The sequence below is a fragment of the Aythya marila genome, assembly GCF_965140915.1.
Source record: "Aythya marila genome assembly, chromosome: 13".
NCBI lineage: Eukaryota > Metazoa > Chordata > Aves > Anseriformes > Anatidae > Aythya > Aythya marila.
In genome coordinates this window covers 9,466,001-9,491,279 of record NC_139054.1, presented here as the reverse complement: position 1 = coordinate 9,491,279, position 25,279 = coordinate 9,466,001, and the positions used below count along the sequence as shown (strand labels likewise).

Sequence of the window (25,279 nt, the reverse complement as noted above, 5' to 3'; positions counted from 1 at the left end):
CACGAGCAGTTATCATGGCTGCTCTATTTATAACAGCGCTGGTGCTGCCTCTGCCACCAGAATCCTGATTTCCGTCCAGCCCGGCGCCATTAAGATGCAGCGACGTTCCCCCAGCTCCAGCGTTCCAGATAGAAAGCAGCTGGCCTGCCAGGCTCCGCGTTCAAGCTTGGTTTGTTCCTCTAAAAAAAAATGGAGAGGAGAGCCCGTTTGTTTTGCGGAAAGGCACCCAGGAGATTTGTCATCAGCCTCCTGAGAGACTGGGAAGGCTGCAGGGGGAGCGGAGTGCAGGCAGGCGGGGATCGGGGTGGCAGACCCCCTGCGCCTGCCTCGGAGCAGGATTTTGCTCCATTGTGCCAGCACCTGTCCTATAATCCAAATGGCTCTGGCACAAAAGCCACCGCTGCAAGGCACGATGTGCGTGCACCTGGGGCTTGGCGGGGGAGCAAGCAGAAGCGAGCAGGAGGGCGGCCGAGCAAAGCAGGGTGGGGGCAAGGAGGTGGCGCAGCACCACCGGGATCCCTTCCAAGCTCCTGGCTGCTTTGTGCTGCGGGAGGTGGGCTCCAGCAGTAACAGGGTCATTCACCCCCTGCACAGCATCACCTCCTGCACAGCGGGGACCTGGTGCTGTTGGGGGGCCCGCAGCGGGGTGCACCAGCTCGTTTTGGAAACTCAATGAGCAAACCAACGGGTCACAGAGGTCTTGGGCAAGGCACTGATTTGAACGAACATACAGACCAACAGCCCTTTCTCCAGCAGGGCTTTCTCATGCTGTGGAGCCAGAAAAGCCTCGGAGCCTGATGAGGATCTTCCTTTTGCTACCAGTTTTAGACAGAAAGGCCCCAAACAGAGTAGGAACAGGTGGCTGCGCACGACCCTTTGGTTGACAGGCTGGTGGCTCCACCAACTTTTTCATCCTTCACTGGAGCTGTATATTGAGTCGGGAGAACCGAGGTTTAAGCATCTCCTTGTTCATCTCAGCAGCAGGAATAGCAAGAGCCTCTAGTAAAGCCGAGGCCATTCAACCCCAAAACGTCCACCGAAGTGACAGCTCTCACTGACACAGCGCTCGCTGAAATCCCCTTTGCACAGCAGCGTCCTCGCGACACGGGCAGCCAGATGCCCAGCCGGGTGTCCGTGCTGCACAGGCTGACGTACGGCTCAGTCGGAGCGAGTTACAGCAGGCAGACATCCTCCTGGCCTCAGTGCTTTGGCTTCCGAGGCTGCGTCTGCAATGCTGAACCACAAAACTGCTGGAGAAAAACGAAGTTCAGAACCCAAAGCTCACCTCCGGGGCCTCTGGGCTGCTGTTTTTCTTCTCTGCTTCTCCTAAAATTAAATGTACGCTCAGAAGTACACAGGGAATGCTACGGGGAGGGGCTGCATTAATTATCAGACTCCCACCTGCGTTCAGGACCTGCTTCTCTGACCTGATGCTCCAGCAACCTGGCACCTGGCTGGAGCCAGGCAGCCTGGCTCCCTTTCCCTCTGCACACCTTGCAGAGGAAATTAAGAGCTGTGGGGCTACAGCTATGGCAGCGGGGAGCTTGCAGCGGGCTTTTCTGTGGCCTCAGCATCTGCTGGTCTCACCCCAGCCCTGCAGGTGCCCTGATCCACTGCAGCAGCAGCTGCGCCTGCCAGCAAAGGCGCAGAGCACGGGAACATCCTTATCTTTGGCCAAAGGGAAATGGGGAGGCAGGAAAAAGCACTCAAGAGAAGGAGAGGGGAACCAGACAGCCGGTCGCCATGCTGGCGGTACAGCCTGCCTTTCTCTGCCAAAGCCCCTGGGGAGCTCCATGAACCTTTTTGGCACCCGAGCTGCGGGTCAGAGCGGACAGATGCCTCTTCTGCTGGCTCCTAACAGCCGGCAGGGGCATTTCTGCTGAGCTGGGCCACATCCTCCGTGGACGTAAGGAGGGAAGGGGATGTTTTTGGCCTCATCCCAGCAGGGGTAAAGCACAGCCTGCACCCAGCACACTGCAGGCACACTCCGCAGCATCCCCTGCACCCCCAGCCTGGGGGAGCAGCAGCACGCTCTCCCAGTGAGTTTCCCCATCCCCTGGCACTGCAGAAGCACACAAGGCACATCTGTTTACTGAAGCAGCCTCTCCCGTGTGCTCTCTCTCCCCGTCACGCTAAGATCTGCTGGTGCTCAGTGTTGGCTGTCGGGATGAGCAAGGACAGAGCCGCGGCGCTCAGCGATGCGGGGAAGGAGGGATGGATGCAGGGCAGGAGGCTGCAGGAGGGGCGGCACCGCGCTGGCACCATGACAGAGATGAAGTCAGAGCAGCTCCGGAGCTGTGCCGGGAGGCAGGAGGGGATGGCAGGGGAAGAGCAGCGCTTCCTCGCAGGCGCAGAGTTTCTGCTCATCAGCGGTATTGTTCCTCTTGAATTCATCTCTCCAGCTGGCTGCTCTCTGCTCCCCGGAGGGGGGGGATGAGGATGGGGTTCTCAGAGGGATGAAGCCTTCCTGCCACCCTCCGGGCGCAGGCGAGCAGCACCGGCTGCAGGAGCAGCTTCGCAGGTCTTCCCCCTGCAGGCACACGAAAGCCCTGAGGAGCCCTGCTAAGGCAACCACGGGGCTCAGAGAAAGGTCGAAATGGAGGATTTGGCTGGCAAAACCCCACGAAGCCCTCAGCCCAGGCGTGGTTGTGCCTCCGAGGGCTTCAGCAGGGCATTTCAGCTGGCTGAGTCCCTCAGCAGGCTGAACATCCACTTTTCCAGCGAGGGATGCTTTCAGCGCCCTGAGCCTCACCGTCAGGAAACACGCTGGATACACGTTGGTGCTGGATGCGCCGGTCCCGCTTCCTGAGCAGCAGCCATTTGCACGCTGCAGGGCTACTCCGAGTGCACGCGCAGCCTTGCCAGCAGACAGAAAATTTCCTGTTCCTGGAAGCATTTGTGCAGACAGGCAATTTGTTTCTTGAGCGTCTTCCCGGCTAAAGCAGGTTATGGTGGCTTTTGCTCTGCCATCACCGCCGGGGAGAGCTGCGGGCAGGGGAGAGGACAAAGCCAGGACAACAGAAAACTTATTTACACTGATGGATGCGATAAGAGAATTGCACTTACTTCAGGCAGGACAAGCCAGTTAATCTCTCCGTCTTTTATCAGTGGCAGGGTGCCCGCTACAGCTCTTGTGCCTGGGCTGACAGCACCGGGGTGCAGCTGCTCTGCCCTGCAGCTGGTGCCCACGTGCCCTAGCATCAAATATCACCTATTATAGCTGCTGCCCCGGTTCTTCTGCAAGCCCTTTGCCAACTTAAGCGTTTTTCTGCAACCCGCTTTGGAAATGTCCATGGCAAAATGCTCACACCAAAAGCCGGGCAACAGGAAGATGCTGAGGAGCTGGGCAGGAGTGTGATGCAGGGGGTTAGCCAGCCCCGAAGGCATCCTGCACACTGGGGCTGTTGAGAGCCAAGACCCAAAGCAGTGCTGGGCAGGAGCTCGGACATCCTCAGCACGAAGGTGTCCCCCAGGCACTGCTGCCCTTGCCTCATGGTCTGGATCACTCACACGGGGCCTGCTGGTGTCCTGCTCCACCAGGACAGAGCCTGCTTTCAGTGACGAGCTCGTTCCAACAATGGCATCTGAGGGAACGGGCTCACCTCCACGTCAAATCACCCGCATCCTGGCTCAGCAGTGCCCAGAGAGGAGCAGCTCTCGAGCCCGCAGCTCTCCAGCACAGCTTGGTCCCATTTTCCAGGAAAGCTGCCCCACGCTGCACAGAAATCTGAGTTTCAGGCAGGACTACAAGCTGAGTAGTGGTCAAGCCCAGCACCGAAGGTCGCCATCCCGAAGGTTTATCCCTCCAGGTCCCTGCTCTGCACATGGGAATCCTCTGGGACAGAAGAGGCTGCAGGTGAGAGGCCCCTGGCTGGAGGCAGCAGCACCCAGCACCTGCTCCTGACCCGTACTGATAGAGGGTAGGAAAGGAGGAGGCTGAAAATAACAAAGCTTCAGAAAAGAACGACAGGAATTATTTCAGGGCTGGAACAACCTGCCTCACACTGAGAGAGTGAAGAAGCCAATCTGTTTAGTTTATCTGAGGGAAAGTTAAGAGGGAACTCAGACGCATCTATAAATACCTACATGTTGGGAACATTTCTGATTGCAGCGGCCCTTTATCCTAGCAAACAAAGGCAGCAAAATCTCCTGGGGCTGGGAGCCAAAATAAGAGAAATTCAGGCTGGCAGCAAAGTGCAGATTTTTAATGGAAAAGATAAATAACCACTGGGACAACCAGGCTATAGATTCCCCACAGCAGATCACCCACTGTGTGAAGTCCCAAAACTGAGGCTAGGTGTCGTTTACTGAAGGAACACTGCAACTCAGGCAGACGTGGGGGGCTGGATGCAAGAGACCCAAACTACACAGCCTGGGGCACTGAGGAAGAAAATCCCTGAAATCCGCAGGCTGACTGGTGACTGATCAGGCTCCTGCCCCTTGTGGGTTTTTGCCCCGGGCCTGCCCCACGTCCACAGGTGCAGCCCAGGAATTTATTCCAATTGCTTAATTTTAAAAAATATGCTCTTTTCTAAAGCAACCTTTTCCCAAAATCTGTGAAAATGCTTCTTTCAGAGCCAGCATTTGGCCCGTTCCCTCTCTCTGAGCCCAGTGCCTCTGCGAGGGAGGCTCCTAGGTTTGTCCCCTGCACCTCTCCTTTGTTCCCTGCTGACTGGCATCCAAGCTGATCCGAACCGCTCCCGTCCTCCTGTCGTCTTCATCCAACCCCAGTCCCACCCTCCCATCACTGGTAAAGACCTGGTGAATGTTTGAAAACGCAGAGAGTAGCAAAGAGGAAGAAGGAGAAATTAAACAGTAAGGAAAAAATGGGGCATTACCCATTTTATTGTGGTCTAGAACAAGAAGGGAAACATTTAAAAAGGCGAGAAAAGAAGCAGAGTAATTTTCATCTTTAAAGTATCTTGGAAGAAGAATCCGACCTAGCAAACAAGCATTGTTTCAAACCATGCCAAGGAAAACAACGTTTTCATACTATTTTAAATCTGTGGTGAACTCCATCCATCACGGCCACTTCCTCCCTCCCAAAAGGCTCAGAGCACATTTTGCCCTTCACTCGTCCCTAAAACTAGCATCAGATGCGCAGCCCAGACGATGTACTCGCACCAGGAGGAAGCTGAGATTTACGATGCACATCCAAACAGACGGCGTTTGCAGGTAAATAGCGGAGAAAAGCTCCTGGTATGCTGAGGAATGGACCTGCCATTTAAGATCTTGGAGAGAAATTTGGAAATCTGCGGGGTGGGAGAGTGCCAGAGCTGGGGGGCAAGAGAGACAGGGCTGGGTGGATTTCCATCCCACGCAGCTTCCATCCCCATGCCACATCCATCTGCCCTCCGAACCCGGAGGGCTGCCACTGGACCACACTAGCGCTAGCACAAAGGGATGTTTTTGGAGCCGTGCGGGTCGCTGCCACGTTTCCCAGCCTGAGCACCACCAGCCCGTTGGGAACTGCCCGAGGAAACACCGCCAGCCCCGGCGAGGGGAGCACCTCCCCGGCACCGTCCCGCGGTGCTAGGGGCACGCGGCCCCGGTGCTGTCCCCGCGGTGGCAGCCGCCGGCCGGGCGGGACGCGGTGCGGGGGCTCACCTGGGGCAGGGCGCTGCGGGAGCCCAGCACCAGGCTGCAGACGCTGGTCGGTGCCTCTGTCCTGCGGGCTGTCACCCTCACCAGCCGCGGAGGGGTCCCCGGCGTGCCGCAGGTGGCCACGGGCAGCCTCCGCTCACCGTCCTCGGCCTGCTCCTGAAACGAGGTGAGGGACACAGGTGGGTAGGGCGGGCTGGATGCACCCGCATCTCCCCCACTGCTTCTGGATGGGCATCGGGGTCACTGCAGGGGGCAGCAGGGCTGCATCGTGCGGCTGGGCAGGGGCAGCTCCCTGCTGCTTTTCTTCTGCACAGATGTTCTGCCAATACGGGATGCATCAATGCATATTTTTTTAAGAAGGGATTTGATGGTGTCCATGTGCTTGGGCTGCATTCGGGTAAAGCAAAACCTCTGCAGCTCACTCAGTGCAGGCTTCCCACTTGTTTCCACATGGATTTTTAAATGCCCTTATTGACCATCACATCCCTCAGGGCCCGACGGGCGGGCCTGTCTGCAGAGACTGGGGCCGCAAGAGACCCATGAGAACAAAATGGGATCTCACTGCCTGTTGCTCCAGAAATAAGGTATAATTCCAGTGAAAACCGATCCCTAACAATAGACTAGATCTGGAGTTTTGCCTTTAAAGAGAAGACCATCAGTGTGAAGGGCTCAAGAAAAAATGGGGCTAAAAAGGTTCCTGAGTCAGAGGGATGGATATCTCCTGCACTGATTGTTCGCATTTTTGTCCCCCCTGTTCTTGCTGTTGACCATCAAATGACTCACAAATGTTCCCATATCCCCAGCACAGAGGCATCCCAGAGCATCCCTCAGCAAGGTGCGAGGCAGCAATCAACAGAGAAGAGCTGCGTGGGGAGCAGGGCCTGGAAAGGCCAAATTGCCCCTGCCGGTTTGCCTTCATGCCTCTGAGATAACTCAGACCCTACTGCTCAACTGCTGCCTCCCTGCCTGGTGCCTATCTTTTTAAAGGCTGTTGGAAATTAAAGAGAACGCAAACAAGAGACGTGGAAGTTATCTGAGAGCTAGAAAAAATCCTGAAAAAAAATAAACTTAAAAGGCCCAACCTACTTCAGTCATCAGAAGCAGCCTGCGAGGCGGCTAGATCAGACAGTCCCAACGTGTCCATGGGAGAACGCATCAGAACAGGAAGCAGAGCTGGAGCAGAAGCCCCTTGCATTAGGAATAATTCAATTAACACTTCTGAACCAGAGATGTTGCCTAATTATTGAGGCAAGCTACAACAGAGGAGGTGTGGAAACGCTCTGTGGTGTGAGCTGGCTGGGCTGTGGTGCTCAGCAGGCATCGCCTGCCTGCATGCTGCGGGCATGGGAGCTGGTGCCCAGCCTGTCCCGTGGTGCAGGGGTGCAGAGTCCGGCCCCACAGCATTGTGCTGGAATGGCTCTTACCTCAGGGAGATTTTGGGGCTCTCTGGTGGTGTCTGAGGAGCCGGGCTTGCCGGCCCCATGCTGCTGCCGGGCTGTGCTGCAACGCGCGTCCGAGCCGGGAGGCTGCAGGGGTGCAGAGCGCAACGTGAAGTCGTAGAATTCGTGGATATCTGCAAAACAGCGTGAGAAATGTTCACAGGACTCGGCAGGCGGCCTGATGTCAGCATCCTGCAAGGGGTGCAGTGTCTGTGCCCACCAGCTCTGCCTCCAGAGTGCGGTCACAGGGCACCAGGTCCAGGACGTACAAGCTCTGAAGCTGACAGCTGTCACTGCGTTACCTCCTGCTCCTTCCCTGATAAATTCCCTCTTTCCACCTGGCATGATGCAACCAGAGTGCCACAAGCAGAAACCCTCAGCCTGGCCTGTTGTTATACACAGGGGCTCTGGAGAGAGATGTGAGTACGGGACATCCCAGCCCTGCTGCTCCGGAGACAATTATGGGGTGACAGTGGGACAGCCACTGCCCCAGAGGTGGCTCCAGAGAGGATGTGGGTGCCTGGACCCCCTCCTACCCCTGCCAGGAGTGCTTTAGTCTCTCAGGGGACTGCAGGAAGCAGCAGGGCTGCAGTGGTCTTTGCTCCTTCCCACTGAAGCCCCCATGGTGCTCAGCAGCCCCAGCTCCTCACGCCCAGGCTGCTCCAGAGCCCAGCTGGGCTCTGACCACAAGATTCAGAATCTCTGTAGGAAGAGCAAAAGCTCACAGGACTACGGCACAAGTGTTTGATTTCAGAAGGGGAACTGCATAAAAAGTGAGAAGCTCTTTAAAAAGAAAGCGAAAGGGGTAACAAAGAGGGTGGGAAGCAGTGAGCCTATTTAGAGGCACCACACCGAGACATCAGAGCCAACGCGCAGCGCCGGCCCGGAGCATGTTGTAAAGGCGAAACGGAGGAAAGCACGGCTGGACTGCAGGGGAGGGAGGCTATTAAAAGGGAGAAGACATTTTCCTAAACGGCTTAAGCTGTGTCCAAATGAGAAAAGCAGAAAGGATGGTAAATGCTGCCAGGTTAAATGTAAAGCTCCGAGGGGTCAGCCAAGAGAGTTTGGTAAATGCCTAGTACAAGGCATGAAAAAGTAATAAATCCCTTCAGGCACACAGGAGACAGGAAGCCGGTAGGAGGCTGCAGGGCCAAAAAGTGACTGCAGTGTAAACAAGCACTTGGAAGGGGAAAAGCCACAGCAGGAAAACCAAATTCATTTTCTGCTTGCACTGCAGAGGAGCCTGGAGAGCACCAGGTCTGCAAGCGGCCCGGAGGGCAGCCAAAAGCTCTCGGCTCAAGGGGTACTTAGTGAATGCACGTTTAATAAGATTTCCAAAGGAAACCTGGTGCTTGGCAAGGGTTCCCTGCAAGAAATCCCACTGCCATGGGAAGAGAGGGGAGATGCGGATGGCCAAAAGTCAAAAGGCAGGAAACAGGAGCAGAAAAACAGGGCTGTTTGTCACTGCAGAGAAAATGTGAGCAGAGTTGCACTGGGGGCTGTACAGGGAGCAAGGCTGGGCAGAGCAATAACTTAAATTCACTCCCTTGAGCTTAGAAAGTACCAAGAGTGCTGAGAGCCTCTTGCCTTGCTGTCCCCAGGCTTTGCGCAACAGCGCACGTGCTCGTGTAACGCGGAAATCTGCCTCAGACAAAGCAAACCCTGCTCTGTGCATGCCTCTCCCACCGGGAGAGCAAACCCCAGGCAAAGCTCAGCACAGGGTTGGGGAGTGCTCAGAAGAGCTACCCCAGTGCCCAGAACTGTGCAAGACCCCAGGAAAATAAATAACAATAATAATAAACAACAAAACAGGTGCCCTAGCCTGTGGGCAGGGCCATGCCGAGCACTGTCCAAGGCCGTTTGCCAAGGAGGGTTTCACAAAGCAGGGTTACACCCCATGCAGAAATCCCCATCCTCTCCCCCACTTCACCACGTGCCCGTTCGCTGCAGCAGCGCGTCCACGTTGCAGCTGAGAAGAGCAGCATCGATCCTCCATCGCCCTGCTCCTGGGCGCTTCCTGGTTACCTCCCGGCTGCGGGGAAAAAGCTGCTATAAATCCACTCCACCCCCTGTGCAGTTTTGTGCCTGCTGGGAGCCCTTGTCCGGGCAGCACCGCCTCACTGCCCAGCTTCAGTAATACTTTGGGAGCTTCTGCCTCAGGCTGCGTCATCACCAGGCTCTGTCCTGTGCCCCGTTAGAAACCGGGCAGCTGGCAACATCAGGAGGGGCTGGAGTCCCCAGGGCCACCCGCCGTGCATCAGGTGCATCTTCACTGGTGCCGAAAACACTGCTGGCAGCCCCCAAAGCCATCATTAAGCAGCCACGAGGTCACAGCGAGCACTCATCGCACAGCCAGACAGTCGGGACTTTGTTTTAGTGCACAAACATCTCTCCCCCTGCTCATAAAAATAGTCCTTGCGTAACGGGATACCATGAGCTCCTCGCTGCGCGGATTACCCTTGGAATGCACACAGCTTCACACAAACAAAAACAGGATTTGAACGGCCCCGTCGCAGGGGTGCACCGCTGCTGGCAGCCTCCTTCATCACCCGCCTGCTGCAGGAACGTGGCCTCGGGCAGCCAGGCTGCTGAGGAGCCTGGGGTACAGGGAGGTTGTTCTGGGGAGCAGCTGCACCACCTCTGAACCCCCTGCCCTCTGCAGGCACTTGCCAGGAGAAGGAACTGCTGCTGGCACCAGGCATTGAAGGAATCCACTGGGATCAGCTGCTGGGGTTCAGGCAGCAAAGAGCACAGCAGCAACAGAAGGATGTTTTAGGACATGCGTGCCTGCATCATTCATGCTTATTTAAATATATGCTCATTTCCTTCATTTCTTTGTGCATCACAAGTTGCACCCAAGTTTGCTTCACCTGCACGCTCTAAGAGTGGTGCTACCCGAAAAGGCTCAGTAAGAAGACGGCGTGCCTGCAAAAGCTATTCTGCACGTTCTGTCTCCCAGGCTGGTTTCTCTTTGATGAAAGTGTAAATCCACTCTAGATCTAATAAGGAAGAGTAACTCAAGACGTACACAGATGAACAGAGATTAGACTTTAACAATTTCCTCCTGGGGTTAATGCGTCAAATAAATGCCATTAAACATTTCCACAGCACCTGCATCTGAGGGACAATACAGCTGCTGGCACAGGAGAGGTCAGCTTGTCCCCGAGGAGAAACCCCAGCAGTGTGTTTCTCCTGGATGCAGGGGGAGGGCTGGGGACCCAAGCAGCAGAGAAACAGCATCCAGCAGCGGCTGTGCCAGCTACTGCCCAGGCATGGACCAGCACCAAGCCCCCGAGCGATTTCGGGAGGAGCTGCCCTTTCGGCTGTGGGTGCATGGGGTGGCCAAGCACGCACAAGCTGTGCCTGTCCACCCAGCTTGACCAGCAGCAAAGGGCACAAGGGCCCCTTTCAGCCCAGCTGCGGCTGCTCCTGACCCCAGGCTCAGCGCCCTCTTGCCAGGAGGCTTCCCTGCGAGTCACGAGCTTGGCTCTGCGGCATCAAACCGCTCAGAGAGGCCAGGAGGAGGGAACCAGTGAAGCTTGCTCAGCCAAGGAATTTCTTTTGTGCTGTGGTTGGTGCATTCCAGCACAAAGCAGCTCCCGCATTGCTTGCCCTGCACTGCGTTGAGACCCTGCTGGGGCAGGATCCGTCCCAGCAGGGTCAGTGTGCGCCCAAGTTCCCTGGCAGCTCCAGGGAGGGTGGTCGGGTCCTGCATGGTGTTCACAGGGATGTAAGGGGCTGTGCTGTGCTCAGAGGAGTCTGGCAGAAAGTGGTGCATGGGCAAAGCAACACTGGCATGTTTGCAGCGAGCGGGACATCCAGCCCTGGCATGATGCACGGTTCCACCTGAATGTCCCAGCGGATCCGCTCCTGGAGCTGGGCAGTTTGGGGTTTCTGGAGTCCACAAAACAGCTTACTCCTAAAAAAAGTGCACAAGAAGCCACATCCCTTGCATTTTTCATGTGGAACAACGTGTAAAGCTCCATGACGTTTAGCACTTCCAGCAGTTCTACTACTGCTTAATGCGTTTTGGTGCTCAAACTCGGTGTATGTCTGAGGACAAGCAAGTACCAGCCTTGTGCATTTGCCTTCTCTAGGGGTCAAAAAAAAGCCAGCACGTGCTGCTGACACCATGGAAGAGGACGGAGCTCTGTAGCTGAGAGCAGTCTGCAGCCAGCAGCACCTGCTGCTGTGTGAAGGGGAGCGAGGGCACAAGCCAGAGCCGCGGCACACCCTGCAAGCCTGCCTCAGAAACACCCCAACCCAGCCCTCCAGCTCTGAGCAAACTTCACCCAGAGACACAGCAGCCCACTGGGAAAAGGGTGGGTGAGAACCAGATCAAATGGAAGCGCTCCACCCTCCTGGAGCAAGCCAGCACCACCTGTCACCATGCCCCGGTGGGGACACCGAAGAAGCCCGGCACGTGCCAGCTGTGCGGACACGGCCACCAGGCAGTCGGACACAGCACTGTGCAGGGCCAAGGAATTCACAAACACACACTCTGAGGAAGGGGGCGGAAGTAATTAATGCAAACTCCAGTTTGGTAAACACATCGAGAGAAAACTTGCTGTCGCACAGGAACTAATATCCTGTTAAACCAGTTGAAAAGGTCACCAGCAATCAAACGACACTCCCTTGTGCCAGTGTTGACAGGACACTGGGACAGCGGCTTACAGCATTGCTGAGCAGCCCGTGCCACCTCCCTCCCTGCACGCCAGCGTGCAATGTGCAGCTGGCTCCGTGTGCACGGACCTGCTCCTTCCAGGTCTGTTCTTTCCGTGTCACTTTTGTCCTAATATAAACAGCCCTGTGCTTTGTGAGGGCTGCACTGCTGCCTCCACATCAGCCCGAGCTGGGTTGGGGGAGCATGCGAGGCAGATGCAGGGGTTGGACTGGTTTGGGGTTTGTCAGTGTGAGCACAGTAGGAAAAGAAATCCTGGCTTTTCTGCAGGAGGCCTGGGACGGAAACCTCCAGGGCTGCACGTGTTTCCCCCGAGCCTGCAGCACGCAGGACTGAGGAGAGGAGCTGAGCAGGAGGTGGGAAGTGGCAGGAGCACCTCTCGGCTTGTCAGATCCTCTGTAAATGGGTCTCTGGGATTATGTCCAAAATTTGTGTCCACCACACATTTTGTGTTTGATACCACCCAGCTAGGAATGGGTCTGCCCTGGCAGAGGGTGGATTCAAGCAACTTTTGAACCAAAACACATTGGATCTTCCATTTTAAGAAAAGACCTTCATGGAGAAAGTGGGTTTTCAAATGGCATCATTCAGAAAGCCAGCTGCGTTTTGTACAGAGGAGCTGTGTTCCCTGATGAGAGTCCAGCTGCGTTTGCCTAAATCCACATGGAGAGAGCTACACCATACTCTGAACTGCGTGTTTGGTCCCAGGTAAAGCACAAGCCTCACCATCACGTCCATGTCTTGAATGAAATGAAGGTGCTCACACAGCACGTTGCTCAAGAGCATTCGTGGGCTGAGCACGGGCAGGCCATCTTGTGCCGCATGTACAGATTCTCTCCCAGAGGTAGAAAGATCCAGTTTTCCTTCGGGTCAGCAGCAAGAATAGGAAGTGGCAGGTTGAAACCAGGCTGAGGGGTGCAGGAAGGAATGGGAGCCTGCCGCCAGGGTGTCCTTGGATGGCAGCAGGGCTGCAAACCCAGTAGCAGCTGCAGACACGTTCTGTCTGCACACGCAGGGCACACTTAGGGCATTGCAGCATCCTTTAGCAGGTGCTGGATAGATCGGAGGTGCTAGACAGGATGGAAAAGGCCTTACCCCTTGACAGTCTCCTGCCTGAGGAATCCCGTTCATACTACAAACAGCTGGCAATTGTATCCCCTGTTCCCGCTACCTCCTGCCCAAACCCCAGAATGGAGATGCAGTCCAGGCCCCTGGCATTACAGGCACCCAGGTGCTTGTGCAGGACGCACCCAGCCCGGTCAGTGCCACGCACCCACGCAGGATCAGGCCACCAGCAGCACCCACTGACCACAAAGCCCCGGAGAACAAAACAAAGGGGCTCACCCAGCAGAGCCTGGAATAGTTCACTTTGGAAGATGTGCGAGATCTTTCCGATGGAGGCTTTTAACTCCTGTTCCTCTGGGGACAGCAGGGTGCTTTGGTATCTTGTAAGGATTTCCACTGCCTTTTCGGTGTCTGTAGAGGCAACACAGGAGTAACAAGGCATTAATACTGAAAGATGGGCAGACATCCTCAAGGAAGGCTTGAGTGCACCCTCAGAGTGGTGCAATGAGCTCATCTAGGTAATACCTCAATTGTCTTTTAGCTCTGGATTTTAAAGAGTTGGACAGCCACCAAAGCAGCCTTCTACACATACCCGCAAGAGTTGTGTCACCACATTTATATCTGGTAAACCCCAGGCACACCAGTTAAATGTGAGTGCAGCTAAACCCACCATGAGCTGCAGAGCAGCCACGAAGAAGGGGCAGGCAGGGACTGTGAGGGAGCTCGTCCTGCCTGCTGGCCTTCCTTGACCCTGAAAATCAGAGCTAGACTCGTGGTGCTGTCCCTGCAAGCAGCCTGAGTACCACTGCTACCTCCCAGACAGGCAGAGAGCTGTTCAGGAGCCAGACACATCCCTGTTGCACAGGGCTGCTGGCATTGCCATGAGGTACTGTACGCTCTCCCACGAGGGGCTAGATGGCCACAGCAAAGATGAGTGCAGCTGCAGCTGCCCCATTCACAAGATATTGCAAACAGCTCAGCTCCACGAGCAGAAAAACTTTACAGGGTGAAGTGTGAGAATTGCTGAGAGGGATGCTGGCCGGGAGGGGAGCAGGAGGCTGCTGTGAAGACTGGCTCACCATAGCCGTGGGACAATTTTGGACCCAAAATAATGGAGCTGTGATCTCCCTGTGCCAGGGTGGCCCCATACTTCTCTGGGCAGACGTGCGGAGCTGCCAAGCTCAGTTCCATAGCTGGGCAAAATCCAACGCCAGCCCCAGATGTGACCCATATCGGATGGGTGGGGAGCTCCCACGGACCTTGAGCCCGTCCCGGCCCTGCCACTGAATATTTCCCTTTGTCACCCAGGCAGCCCGCAGACAAAGGGCGCCTGTGTGCGGAGGCGGGGGAGGCATCCCGCCACTGTCAGGGGCTCATCTCTTGACCCAGGAACTCATGCAGAAAGGATGGCCTGCTTGTCCCAGGGCTCTGGGCAGGGAATTCAGGTCACCAGACAAGGGGGCCTGTGTCTGGCAGGGCGCGTGCCACCTGCTGTCCCAGCTCGCCCCGACGGGCTCTCCTCCCCACTCCTGAAAGAGAAAGGGGGCTCGCCTGTGCCACCAGCCCACGGTGACTCAATGCAGGAGGAGAAGAGAAAGGAGTCTGGGGAAGTGTGAGTCGCCCCTGCTCAGAGCCGGGCTCCACTCCAGCTTCGGGAAAAGCAGGGACTTCCCTCTTCCCAGCCCTCCAGCCTCATCGGGCTTTACGGGCGTCCCAGCCCCGTGCTCGCACCGAGCACTTCCTTCTCCGCAGAACCAGCGGCTCCACAAAGTGCCCAGCATCCTGCGAGCGGGGTTGAGTCATCTTCGCCTGGTCATCCCTCACCTTATCGGCAGAGGCTAAAGAGGCAAGGAGGAGAACTGGGGGGCACACCCCGCCAGCAGGACACAGACCGGGCACCCGCTGCGAGCATCCCGCCCCAGCCCGTGCCGTGCAGGAGCAGCGGGAGAAAGGGGAACGGGAGCAGGGTGACCCCGCACCCCAAACCCGGGGGGCACCCCCAGCCCCTCCTGCACCTCCAGGAAGGAGCAGCCGGTGCCGGGGTCCCCTCCTCGCCTTGCCCCGGGGCGCACCCCGCGCCGACCGGCAGCGTGCCCCCCACACCCCTCCCGCAGCACCCCGGGGTGCCGCGCTCAGCACCCCGCATCCCCGCACCCCGAGCACCAGGACGCAGCCCGGGGAGGGGCGGGGGGGGGGGCGCAGCTCTCCGGTACCGGCGGCGGGGCGGCCACTTGTTGAGCCGCGGTGCCCGGCGCAGCAGGCAGGGCACTGCAGGGCACGGCGGGGCAGGGCTCTCCTTACCTTCCCTGCGGATCATCGCTCCGCCGCGACCGGCGGCCGCTCCGCTCGGTGCCAGCCCCGGGAGCGGCCCCGCCGCCTGCCCCGCCCAGCGGGAACCGGAGCCGCCCCCGCCACCCCCCTCCCGCCCCCGCCGCCGGCACCGCCTCCGGGAGCGCCCCTCCAGCCCCCGGCACCGGGCTGGGGCTCCGCCGGCCTCCCCCACCCCGGGTAGGGGCATCCCCGGGTCTCCCCGCTCCGGTGTCCCCGCTGTCCCCCCCCCCGGCCCGGTGTCGCTCCCCGGTGCCGGCGCTAGATGGCACGGGCGCACCGCGCATCGCCGCCTGCCCCGAGCCGGGCACGGCGCAGCCCAACCCCGGCTGGCGCCGCCGCAGGCTTGGGGAGGAGGAATTGGTCCTGCCGAGCTCACTCACCGCCGCCGGTGCCTCTCATTTATTGACATAAATAAGGAGGAGCGAGGGAAGGTCGAGGCCCCGCCGCGAAGTGCCCGATGCTGAGTAACACAGGACCGTGGCCCAGCCAGCCCCCTCCACCCACAGCCCCTTTCCACCCCCCAGCACCAGCGGCTGTGTGGGTAGCTGGTGCCCTGTCCCCCCCCCCAAGGCATGAAGCCAGCAGCAGGAGAGCTCCTGCATCCTCCAGGGCTCTGCTCCCGCTCCATCCTATGCCCCTACTGCATCCAGTCCTAATTCCTCATGCCCCATGGACACCTTGGTTAAAGTGCTGCTGCCCCTGCCACCGGAGATGATGGTGACAGGCTAAGACTGCCCCGTACCCGCACCAAACAGTGCCTCGAAACCCCACCAGCCTTTGAACCAGCATCCTAAGGCTGAGGTCTTGACCCCAGCACAGCTGGAAAAAAGCTCAGCCCCTAGGGCCCATGCCAGCACCAGCAACCCCCCGCCCAGGCTCTGTCCCCTCCGTGCCAGCAGGAGCAGGGGACACGGTGCCAGGTTTTTTCAGCTGAGGGCAGTTCTGCACCACGCGAGGAGCCAGGAACTGCAAGCTCAGGAAGGAGCCTACAAAGGAAAGCAGCCTTGAAGCTGGCCAGAGGAACACTCCCTGCTCGAGCTGCGCACGTCTGTCTGCCCCTCCCCACGGCTGATGCAGGCTGGAGGGGTCAGTCTTGCATCAGGCTGTTGATCTTCGTGAGCAGCACGTCCGTCTCAGACTCTGCGGAGAGCAGAGAGAAAGAAGACAGTGAGTGCGGGCAGCCACCATCCCGCAGCGACAGGCAGGGCTGCCTGAAAAGCCGGTTTGGAAGGACTTGGGGAGCGTGGGACTCCCCAGCACCACCCCACAGGACTGTTTGCTAAGGGCAGGACAGGAGCTCCCTGTGCTGGGATTCCCTGCCCTTCCCCAGCCCGTTCAGCTCCATCTCATGCCCCCCTGGAGCGGGCTGCCAGCCAGGAAGCAGTGGGGGGAGCCCCCAGGAAAAAGGGGAGCTGGTTTCCATGCACTTACCCACTGGCTGCCTTCTCTGGGAGCATTTCCTAGGAGATGGAGTAGGATCGATGTTAGTGCTTCAGTCTGGGCCCCTCCCATCCCTCCCTCAAGCTCCCAGCTGCAGAGCGTGGGGCCCCACAGGACCCAGTCCACAGGAATCTGCTCTTGGCAGATGTGGCACTGGTACAGGAGGAAGCCCAAGGTCCCCCAGCCCCTGGCCTGGGAGCACAGCAAGGTAGCGAGTGCAGGCCAAAGGCATCCAGCAGCTTAGGGGAGGGTCAGGTCAGATTTTTAGGAGCAGGCTGCTCAAAAAAAGCTGCCTCCATGCACTTCTGTATCACCTAACCAGATGGGAGAGGACCTCAAGATCTGAGTGCAGGATAGGTGGCAGCAGATACCACGGATTTGGGGACTCACCAGCCACCCAGGGCCCACCCCAGCCTCCCCGAGTCTGCCCCAGGGGTCAAACTTACTTCAGCAAGAGGAAGGCCCAGAGGATCATCAGGAAGGAAACGCAGTCCACAACAATCCAGATCATGAGGTATGTTCTGCTGGGCTGCAAGGGGGCAATGAGCCAAGCTGTGATCACCGTGCTGGTGGCACCATGCAGCCCACCATGCCAGCAGGTCTCTGCAGGGTCACGCTGCCACAGCAGCACAGCATGGGACAATGCCCACCCTGCTGGCAGCTGCAGGATGGGACCCACACCCTTGTGCTGCACAAAGGCTTGTGGAAAATGAAGGTTTCTCTTACCAGCAGCCAGATGGGGTGTTTCATCTCCTTCAGCACCTGGCAGGCGTTGGTAGTGACAGAGCTCACCCCTGCGCACCATAGCACGGAGAAGAGCCAGGGCTGGTTCACCACAAACAAGTTGACTGAGATATTGTCCTGGCGGTGCTGCCTGCACAGGGAGAGCCTGGTCAGTGCAGCAGACAGCAGAGTGCCAGCACACTCAACTCACAGCCGGAGAGGCCCGTATGTCTGGGATGCTATCCAGCGCTTACAGCCACGTGGGAGAACTGCCTGGAGAGCCAGACCCGGGGCAGATTTGCTGGCCAGGCAGAGGACGGCAGCCAGCTCCATCCCCAGCCCTGCCTGGTGGGGCACATGTGGCCTTGGGGGAACTTCACCTCTGCCAGACCCTGGGACAGAGCTGGGACTGTGCCCTGACCTCTCCTCATCGCAGCCTGTTGCTCTCACCTGATTTCCTCAAAGCTCATGTTTTGGTAGGACAGGTTGATACGCTGCAGTTGCTCCTTCTCATTCTGGTTCCTCTTCCGGCCATAAATCTGCTGGACGCCTGGAGCTCTCTTTTTGACCTGCTCCCTGCAGTCATCCGGCAGCCACAGGACCTAGGCAAGAGCCAGGGAGCACTTGCAGTAAGAGGCACTCCCGAGCTCTCCAGAGACCTCCGTGCAGACCCAGGCACACGCTGCCTGCTCTGAAAGCTGCTTCCTGCCCACCTCCCTGCTCAGGTCCCCAGGAGGATCTCAGCCAGGGCAAACTCCTAGGAGTTTGTCCCAGCCAAGAGGCAAGCACAACAAACCCCACTGCAAGGGGAAAGCAACTCTAGCCTAAAAGAGCTGCAGCAAGACATTTATGTCATTCCGGGTGGTTGAATAAATCAAGCAGCGCAAGCTTTTGCCCCCAGTTCTGCAGCAGGAACGCACCCTGGACCAGCATTATAGTGGAAGCTTTTGCTATACCCTGAATTCCCAAAGAGCCAGGAGTGAAAGTGAATTGGGTGCTAATTCATCCCTGCAGGGCAGAACGTGGCTTGGGCTGCGGAGGCTGGGTGAAGTGCAAAGGAAGGCGAGGAGATTGCAGCAAGTCAAGGAGCTGCAGGGAGAGGTGCGGTGCGCAGGGAGGTGGAAATATGAGCACTCGTTTCATGCTCTTGTGCTCCCCTCCCTTGACTGAGTCACTGTTTACACACCAGGGTGGCCAGTCGTGGGGAATCGGAGTATTTGCAGGGGTCTGAAGCTTCAGGCATTAACCTCTTAATTATTGGCAACATCTCACAGCTGGAAATCCCCAGGATCTCTATCAGGGCCATGCCTGGACCTAGCCAACAGCTGCCCCAGCGTCTGTTGTGCAACAAGATGCCCAGCAGGGAGCACGTGGTGATGAGGCGTGCAGGGCAGTGGGGGTGTTTTGGGTAGCAGAGCAGCAGGGTGACAGCAGGGCCCAGCAGCAGCAGGGTGGAGGCCAGCTCACCTGCTGAAGCGGGATGCCTGACTTTAAGATGACATCCAGGGTGGCATTGACAAAGCTCTCGTAATCGCTGTGTTTCTCTGGCCGAAGGTCAAACATGATGGAGATATTGCTCTCCTTAGCTGCCTCTAGTGTCTGTTCCAGGGACGGGATCCTCTGCTTAACCACCTCATCACGATCACTATCCGAAAGGCTTTGCACAGTGGGAAATGGTTTCCGCTGCAAAGGAGAAAGAATCAGTCACCACTAGCAGAGCCTGCAAGCCTCCATCTCCCAGATTTGTGCCTGTAAAGGCTCTAGCCTCCCATCCTGGCCTCTGTGGAAGGGCACAAAGCTCATTTGCCTGCCCATCCACAGGGCATTTCTCCCCTTCTCCCTGCTAACAGCACTGTTCCAGCAGCCCCAGCACCTGTGGGCATTCAGCAGGTTGTTAGTCACCTGAAGAGCATCGCCACAGCTGCCTCCAAGCCCAGGCAGGCTGCGCAGCTCAGCACAAGCACTGTCAGGGCACATCAGACATCTGCCCTCAAACCAGCCTCCCCGTGACTCAGCTGCGGAGTCAGAGCAGCTCAGCACAGGGTGTAACTGCACCCCAGGGATTCGTGCAGGCATGGAAGTGCTCCTACACCTTGCTCAGGTATCTGCAAAGGGAGTGCTCCCCAGGACAGGGCTCTTGCTGCCCCCCCAGTGCACCCATCCTGACCTCCAGGAACCAGTTGCCAGCGTTCAGCTGCTGCAGGTCTGTCCAGTTGAAGGTGGTGCTGTTCATGTCAGCTCTCTCAGGGAACACTTTCTGCACATCAGTGGTCCTGGTGAGCTTCTCATCGTGCATGAGGAATGGGACCCCATCAGCACTGTCAAAGGAGCAGAGAGGGAGGCTGTGTCACAAGCTGTTTGCCTCCTAACCCTGCCTCAGCATTTCTGTCCCCTCCCAGCCACTCTAAGCATAGCCCCCACCTCAGTCTCATGCTGGGGGGAGGTGGGTGGGAATGGCAGGACCCTTTAACAGGTCTAACACCAAGTGCAGGCTGTACATCCTGCAATCACAGGCCCCTTCCACCCACCACATCCCTGCTGCCCCTTTACCTCACCATGACGTCCGTCTCAAAGACTTCCACATCGCAGTCCACCGCCTTCTGCAGCGACATGAGGGTGTTTTCGGGGGCCAGCTGTAAAGGATGTGGTGTCAGCACAGGAAGGGGCAGGCACTCGCCCACTTGGCTGCAGGCAGCACCCGGCAGCTCAGCTGAGCATTAGGGCACCCACAACAGGACTTTTGTGACCCTGGTGCAGTGGGGGATTGAAGAAGGATGGGTGCAAAGCATGTCTGCTCTGTTTCCCGACATCCTACACACTCCAGCTTTCTGCAGTTACCTGCTCCTGGTCCAGCAGAGCTCAGCAAGCAACACCCACACTCTTCACCCACCTCCTCCAGCCCTGTGCTGGCCCAAGGCACCCCTTTCAGCCAAGCTGCAGCAGCAAGGGTCCAGTGCCAGTGCCTCAGAGCCAGGGATAGCCCAAGGTGCTGTCACTCACCATGGGGGCTCCTCGGTGGCCAACCAGGGCTGGCTTGGGGGGCAGCTGGTTCTCCTCCATGATGCAAGGGGAGGTGATTCCCAGAGGAGCCAGGTACAGCGCGATCATCACTGCACAGTACGCGAGCAGCAGAAACACCTTGAGACCTGCAGGCACAGACAGAAGGTGGAGTGAGGTACACAGGGAGCATTCTGGGGGCTGCTAGGAACAAGCCAAGGCTGTCTCAGCTTTCACTTATGGCTGCCCTAGGTCAGACATTGCATCCCCAGCCTCAAGAACAGTGGGGGGCTAAGAAAAAACCCTGCACATGCCCTTGCATCCTAACCCAGGACTTCTGCAGGACCCGATCTGCCATCTGTACCTCTCATCCATCTACAAAGCAGTCAGAGCTGATGCTGCACCAAGGGCCGGGCATGATGAGCAACAAATACAAGCAGGGGTGATGCATCACTACCAGACTAAGTCCTGAGGACCTGTTCCTACTGCACCCTGTACGCTGCTCTGCTGCCAGTGCTGCTCAGTGGGGTGCAGGAGGCTGGGCACCCAGCCACAGGGAGAGGTGGGGACCTCGGGGGGTTTACCTGTGTTGCGGGTGCGGTAGATGACGCTGGCCAGTGGCCAGGCAAGGAGAGTCATTCCCCCCACGATTCCAATGTGCAGGAAGGGACCTGTCTCCTGGGGAGGCAAATGCAGGGTGTCAGCCAGCACCAGCCCAGCCCCTGACCCCAAATTCTACGTGGTCCAATGGCAGGGATAGAGACATTGGTCAGGGATGGAGAGGCAGAGTGCCAGGGAGTGAAGGACCGGGTGCCCCTCCAGTCCCACCACTATCCATGACCTGACCGCAACTGCTCCAGACAGAACTGCACAGTCCAGGCTGAAGCAAGGGTTATTCCCCATGGCACACAGCCATGCTGAGGGCTCTAGGCACCACCCTGCATCTCATCCCCTCGAGTCAGGTACTGGGACAGTGGGGGTGTCCCTCATGTCAAGCTGACTCACCTGCAGAGAGATGCGTGCGCTTTTCCACTCCTCCGCCCACTTTATTCCCAGCCCTGTGAATGCCGCAGCCACCACGAGGGCAGTTATGATCAGCAGGGTCTGTGGGGCAGGGCAGAGGGCAGTTAGGGGTGCACATATAGCATCCTGCTACCCAGGGGCAGAAAGATGCAGGAGAGGGGCTGGGCAGAGAACATGCCCGGCATGCAGCCAGCATCTCTGCACCAACAGCCTCTCACCTTGTGCAGCCAGTGTAGCTTCAAGGGCTGGCCGCAGAGCTGCAAGCACAAAGCAAGAACCTGCAAGAAAAAGGAGGAGACATCAGAGCTGGGCTGTACCCCACACCTCAGCCCTCAAAGGGCACAAGACCCAGCCTTCCCACAGGAGCCTTGGCCCCTGAACACATGCAGGGTCTCCAGCCACACAGGCTTGGGTGCTGCAGGCTCCACCTGGCCCATGCCCAGCACAGATCCATCTCCTGGCAACCCAGAGGGGGTCGGCAAGGCTCACCAGCAGCACAGTTGAGTAGGTGATGAGCACTGCTGTTGCTATCAGCAGGACCAGGGACCAGTCCAGCCACAGCTTCTGCTGCTTGAAAATGAACCTGCAAGCAAAGGGGATGGTCAGAGGGATGGGGGCGTGTGAGGAGCAAGGCTGGATGGGGGATCCTACTCACTCATTGAAGTTGTGGAAATCATTGAGGATGATGATGGCAAAGTAGAGCCACACCAGCGTGAAGAGAAAGACGCAGAAGAGGAAGAGGAACCAGCTGCAGTCACACTGAAAGCCAGAGAGAGAGGACAACCATGCACTCTTCTGCAGGGCACCCAGCACACGGCTGGTGCTGAGACCCCAGGGAGCACCCAGCCAGCAGCAGGGGCAGGGACCAGGTGCTGTCCTGTTAACTGGGCTGAGCATGAACTGGTCTGACTGGAAGGACTGGGCAGAGACAGGTGCTGTGCTCCAGAACAGCAGTGACAACTCTGAGCCCCCAGACAGCTCCTACTCACCCAGCTAAAGCCAGGTCCAGCTTCAAGGTCCCCATCCCCAGCCCCACATGTGCACGGAGGTGCCAGGTGCCGAGCGGGACACCTGGCAGCCTGGACCAGCTCTCACATTCCAGGCAAGACGGGGCAAGCAGCAGCGCAGCCGCTCCCATGGGAGTTGGAGACCTCAGAAAATCCCAGAGCCTCACCCCTCTCGAGTTATAAATCACTGGGGACATCCCCTGCCAGCACCCCGACAGGGATGCACCCTGCCCGGGAACCGTGCCTTCCACGTGGCTCACAGGGCACCCTGTGCCCAAGGACCTGCCCGCCCAGGCACGTGCGAGCTTCGCCGCAGACGTGCGCCAAGCTGGGCAGGGGATGGCTGGGGCTCAGACTCACACTGCTGTGCTGCCTTTCTCATCACCTAGTGGGAACAGGGCTCATCCTCTCCCTGACACTCTCACATCTCTCCCCCACTGCTAGCCCCTGGGCAGAGAGGGTCCCAGAGCAGCCCAGGCTCTCAGGACCAGTGCTATGGGGCCAGCAGCCCAATATCTGGGCTGGGGGGCTCAGCCTTTCCCCAACACTCTGACACAGAGGCTGGCCAGCCCCAGCTCAGCACCTCCCACAGCATCACCTTGGTGGTTCTCAGGCCCTTCCTCTTCTCCTTCTTGGCAGTGATCCACTGGCAGCTGTAGAGGCAGAGCAGGCAGGTAGCACAGGGGCGGCAGCAGCCGGGGGGATCAGCCATAGCACAGGGCAGTCGTGGGCCAGTGGGTCACAATCCTGCAGGGGATGCACACAGCATGTCAGCACACACCTCCTGACACCCAGCCCTCATGGGGATGGGGCACTACAACACCCCGGCTCCAGGTAACCGTAGCTGCCCCAGAGCCCCAGGATTTAGCAGAGCTGCTGGCCATGGCCCCAGGTGAGGTACGGTGCCAGAACAAGCGGCAGTGCCCTGGGAGGGCACTGGTTATGCAGCACAACCAGTCCAGCAGGCTCCAGGCTCTGGCAGCCTCAGCACCCCCCAGCAAGAGCCCAGGCTGCGTGCAGGGCTCCTCACACACCAGCAAGGGGAGGAAGAGGGCTGGGAAGCTCTGCCACGGTCCCCACACTCCCGGTGCTCAGCTGCAGGTAGCAGGCAAAATATAATGGGCTTGCCTTTATTCATGCCCTGAAACCCCATCTCCGTTACTGCTTGCCCTGCTGCACCGCTTCACCAGGGAGCAGTGGGCTCAGCCAGCATCCCCTGGCACTTGTTCCTGACCCCTTCTCACTGCTCAAACCATCCAGGCACTGGGCAGCTGCTGGTACCAAAGGAACGCTGTCACGACACCAGCTGGCGCCCACACAGGGTACAAAGTACAGCGGGCGTGGTTGTGGTCATCAGCTCAATGAACTTCAGCCCTGTGCTGTCTACCGCACAGCTGAGCCTGGCAGGGGACCAAGGACCAGAGCCTGGCAGCAGCAGCGTGGGACTGGCCACCCGCCTACCCCACCGGAGTGATCGGGAGGGTGCTGGAAGTACTGCAGGGGACTCGGAGGGAAAATGCCCCCTCCGTTCCCCTATCCCAGGGGCTGGACTGCAGCAGCAGTGCCAGGTGTCACCGATCATCACCATTACACAGGGCACGGGTCCCAAACAGAGGTGGGCTGGACAGGCAGCGGTTGCTGCACAGCTCCATGGGGGAAAGCTGGGGACCATCAGGGGTGTAAGCTGCCCTCCTTCAGCTCCCAGCAGAGAGCTCCAAGGCACACAGCCAGCCCTAGCATAGAGGGCTTGTTGGGATGAGATAACGTTGCTACAGCCGCTGACACAGCAGCATACAACACGCTCACAGCCCCGTGGGGAGCCCCCACAGCACCCGGGTGCTGGCGCAGGACAACCGGGTGGCCACAGGCAGGGCTGGGTGCCACCCGCTCACCCACTGTGCCACACATCAAGCAGAACCTGGCCAGTGTCCCCAGCCCTGCCGTCCCCACGAGAAGGCAAACAGAGCCCAGTGGGGGGACCCCAAAGCAGCAGAAGACCCCACTCCCAGCCTCCCACCCCACACCCCCCCCCCGTGCTCACCATCCCCACTCTCCAGAGCCTGTGGGAGCAGCACAGGCAGCTCCTTCCCCCCAAACCCCCAGTAGGGCAATACCCCCACACACCCCTTCCCCTTTTTCCGCCCCACCAGCATCACTGCCACCCCCTCGGTGCTTCCCACGGGGAAATACCTGCTCCCTGTCGGGCTCCTGCAGCGGGCACTGGGTGGCCAGGTGAGCGCGGGGCTGAGCTCCCAGGCGGGTGCTGGTGCGTAACTCGGCTCCGTGCCGCCCGCTCACACCCTGCTGGGTGTGTTCGTGGCCCGGCGGGGCTGCCGGTGCCGCCTGCAGGCCTGCACAGGCCGGCGAGGGCGGACTGCTGCCAGGGGGTCAGGGAGGGTGCCGGGAGAGCCTTTTGTGCCTGGGTCTTTGTGGCCGCTCAGGAAGCGGGGAAGGGGCCCCGCGGGGCGGCACGGCTCAGCGCAGGGGAGTTTGCAGGCAGCCCACGCACAGGGAGGATTAAGGCTGTGGGAGCTGGGAGGTTGGATGGAGGCAGCTGCTGGCACTGCTGGGCCTTTCAGTGAGAGGCTGCTCAGAGCCCCTCATCCGAGGGAGGCTTTTCCCTTCCTTGCAGAGAAAGCCCAGGACAGAAACATCCTAAGGCAGAGGTAGAAGTGGTTTCTTGTCTTTAACCATAGGAAATGGTTCAGAGGTAATGCACCCAAACTTTGCCAAAGCAACAGATAAAGAAGGCTCCAAGACAACAGATGGACGGGGCATCTCCCTCCATCCCCCTGGCACAGCTGTGTCCTCTGCTCCAGGTGTCAGCACAGCTGTAGCCCATGGTGCCAACAGACAGACAGACCCTTCCCCGTGGTCTTCCACAGCTTGCAACGGAGCTGAGAGCATCGAATGATGGGGAAGTGACAGCTTCCTGCAGGGACATGGCAACTGCCAGGCTGGACAGATGT

At 58.5% G+C, this 25,279-nt stretch overlaps 2 protein-coding genes across 4 annotated transcripts in view; both read right to left on the bottom strand.

Annotated features, from left to right (window-relative positions):
* The window catches only part of DLG3 (discs large MAGUK scaffold protein 3), a 71,377-nt gene extending 56,226 nt beyond the window's left edge, over positions 1–15,151 (bottom strand). For all 3 annotated transcript variants that reach the window (XM_082770457.1, XM_082770459.1, XM_082770458.1), the window contains exons 1-4: positions 15,091–15,151; positions 13,069–13,200; positions 7,029–7,177; positions 5,608–5,760 (exon numbers count right to left, since the gene is read on the bottom strand). In XM_082770457.1, the coding sequence (XP_082626583.1) occupies positions 5,608–5,760; positions 7,029–7,177; positions 13,069–13,200; positions 15,091–15,106 (450 nt within the window). In that variant the 5' untranslated portion in view covers positions 15,107–15,151. The remainder of the gene's footprint in view (positions 1–5,607; positions 5,761–7,028; positions 7,178–13,068; positions 13,201–15,090) is intronic.
* A 900-nt stretch (positions 15,152–16,051) lies between these two features.
* On the bottom strand, positions 16,052–24,676 carry GDPD2 (glycerophosphodiester phosphodiesterase domain containing 2). Its single transcript, XM_082770485.1, has 16 exons — positions 24,501–24,676; positions 22,909–23,057; positions 21,959–22,062; positions 21,793–21,886; positions 21,522–21,581; positions 21,286–21,384; positions 20,865–20,958; positions 20,284–20,429; positions 19,834–19,916; positions 19,451–19,601; positions 18,751–18,966; positions 17,734–17,885; positions 17,287–17,434; positions 17,007–17,089; positions 16,552–16,580; positions 16,052–16,260 (listed from the first exon to the last, which is right to left on the bottom strand). The coding sequence occupies exons 2-16, from the start codon at positions 23,020–23,022 to the stop codon at positions 16,208–16,210; spliced, it is 1,626 nt and encodes a 541-aa protein (XP_082626611.1). The 5' UTR covers positions 23,023–23,057; positions 24,501–24,676; the 3' UTR covers positions 16,052–16,207.
* Between the last annotated feature and the right edge of the window lie 603 nt (positions 24,677–25,279).

What these genes read in the sequence shown, in the direction of transcription:
- GDPD2 (XM_082770485.1), bottom strand. Translation starts at nt 23,022, where the DNA reads ATGGCTGATCCCCCCGGCTGCTGCCGCCCCTGTGCTACCTGCCTGCTC. An exon ending in GCCACCGAGGAGCCCCCATG is followed by an intron (nt 19,917 to 20,283) that starts GTGAGTGACAGC and finishes CATCCTTTACAG; the next exon opens with CTGGCCCCCGAAAACACCCT. An exon ending in GAGACGGACGTCATGGTGAG is followed by an intron (nt 19,602 to 19,833) that starts GTAAAGGGGCAG and finishes CTCCTTTGACAG; the next exon opens with TGCTGATGGGGTCCCATTCC.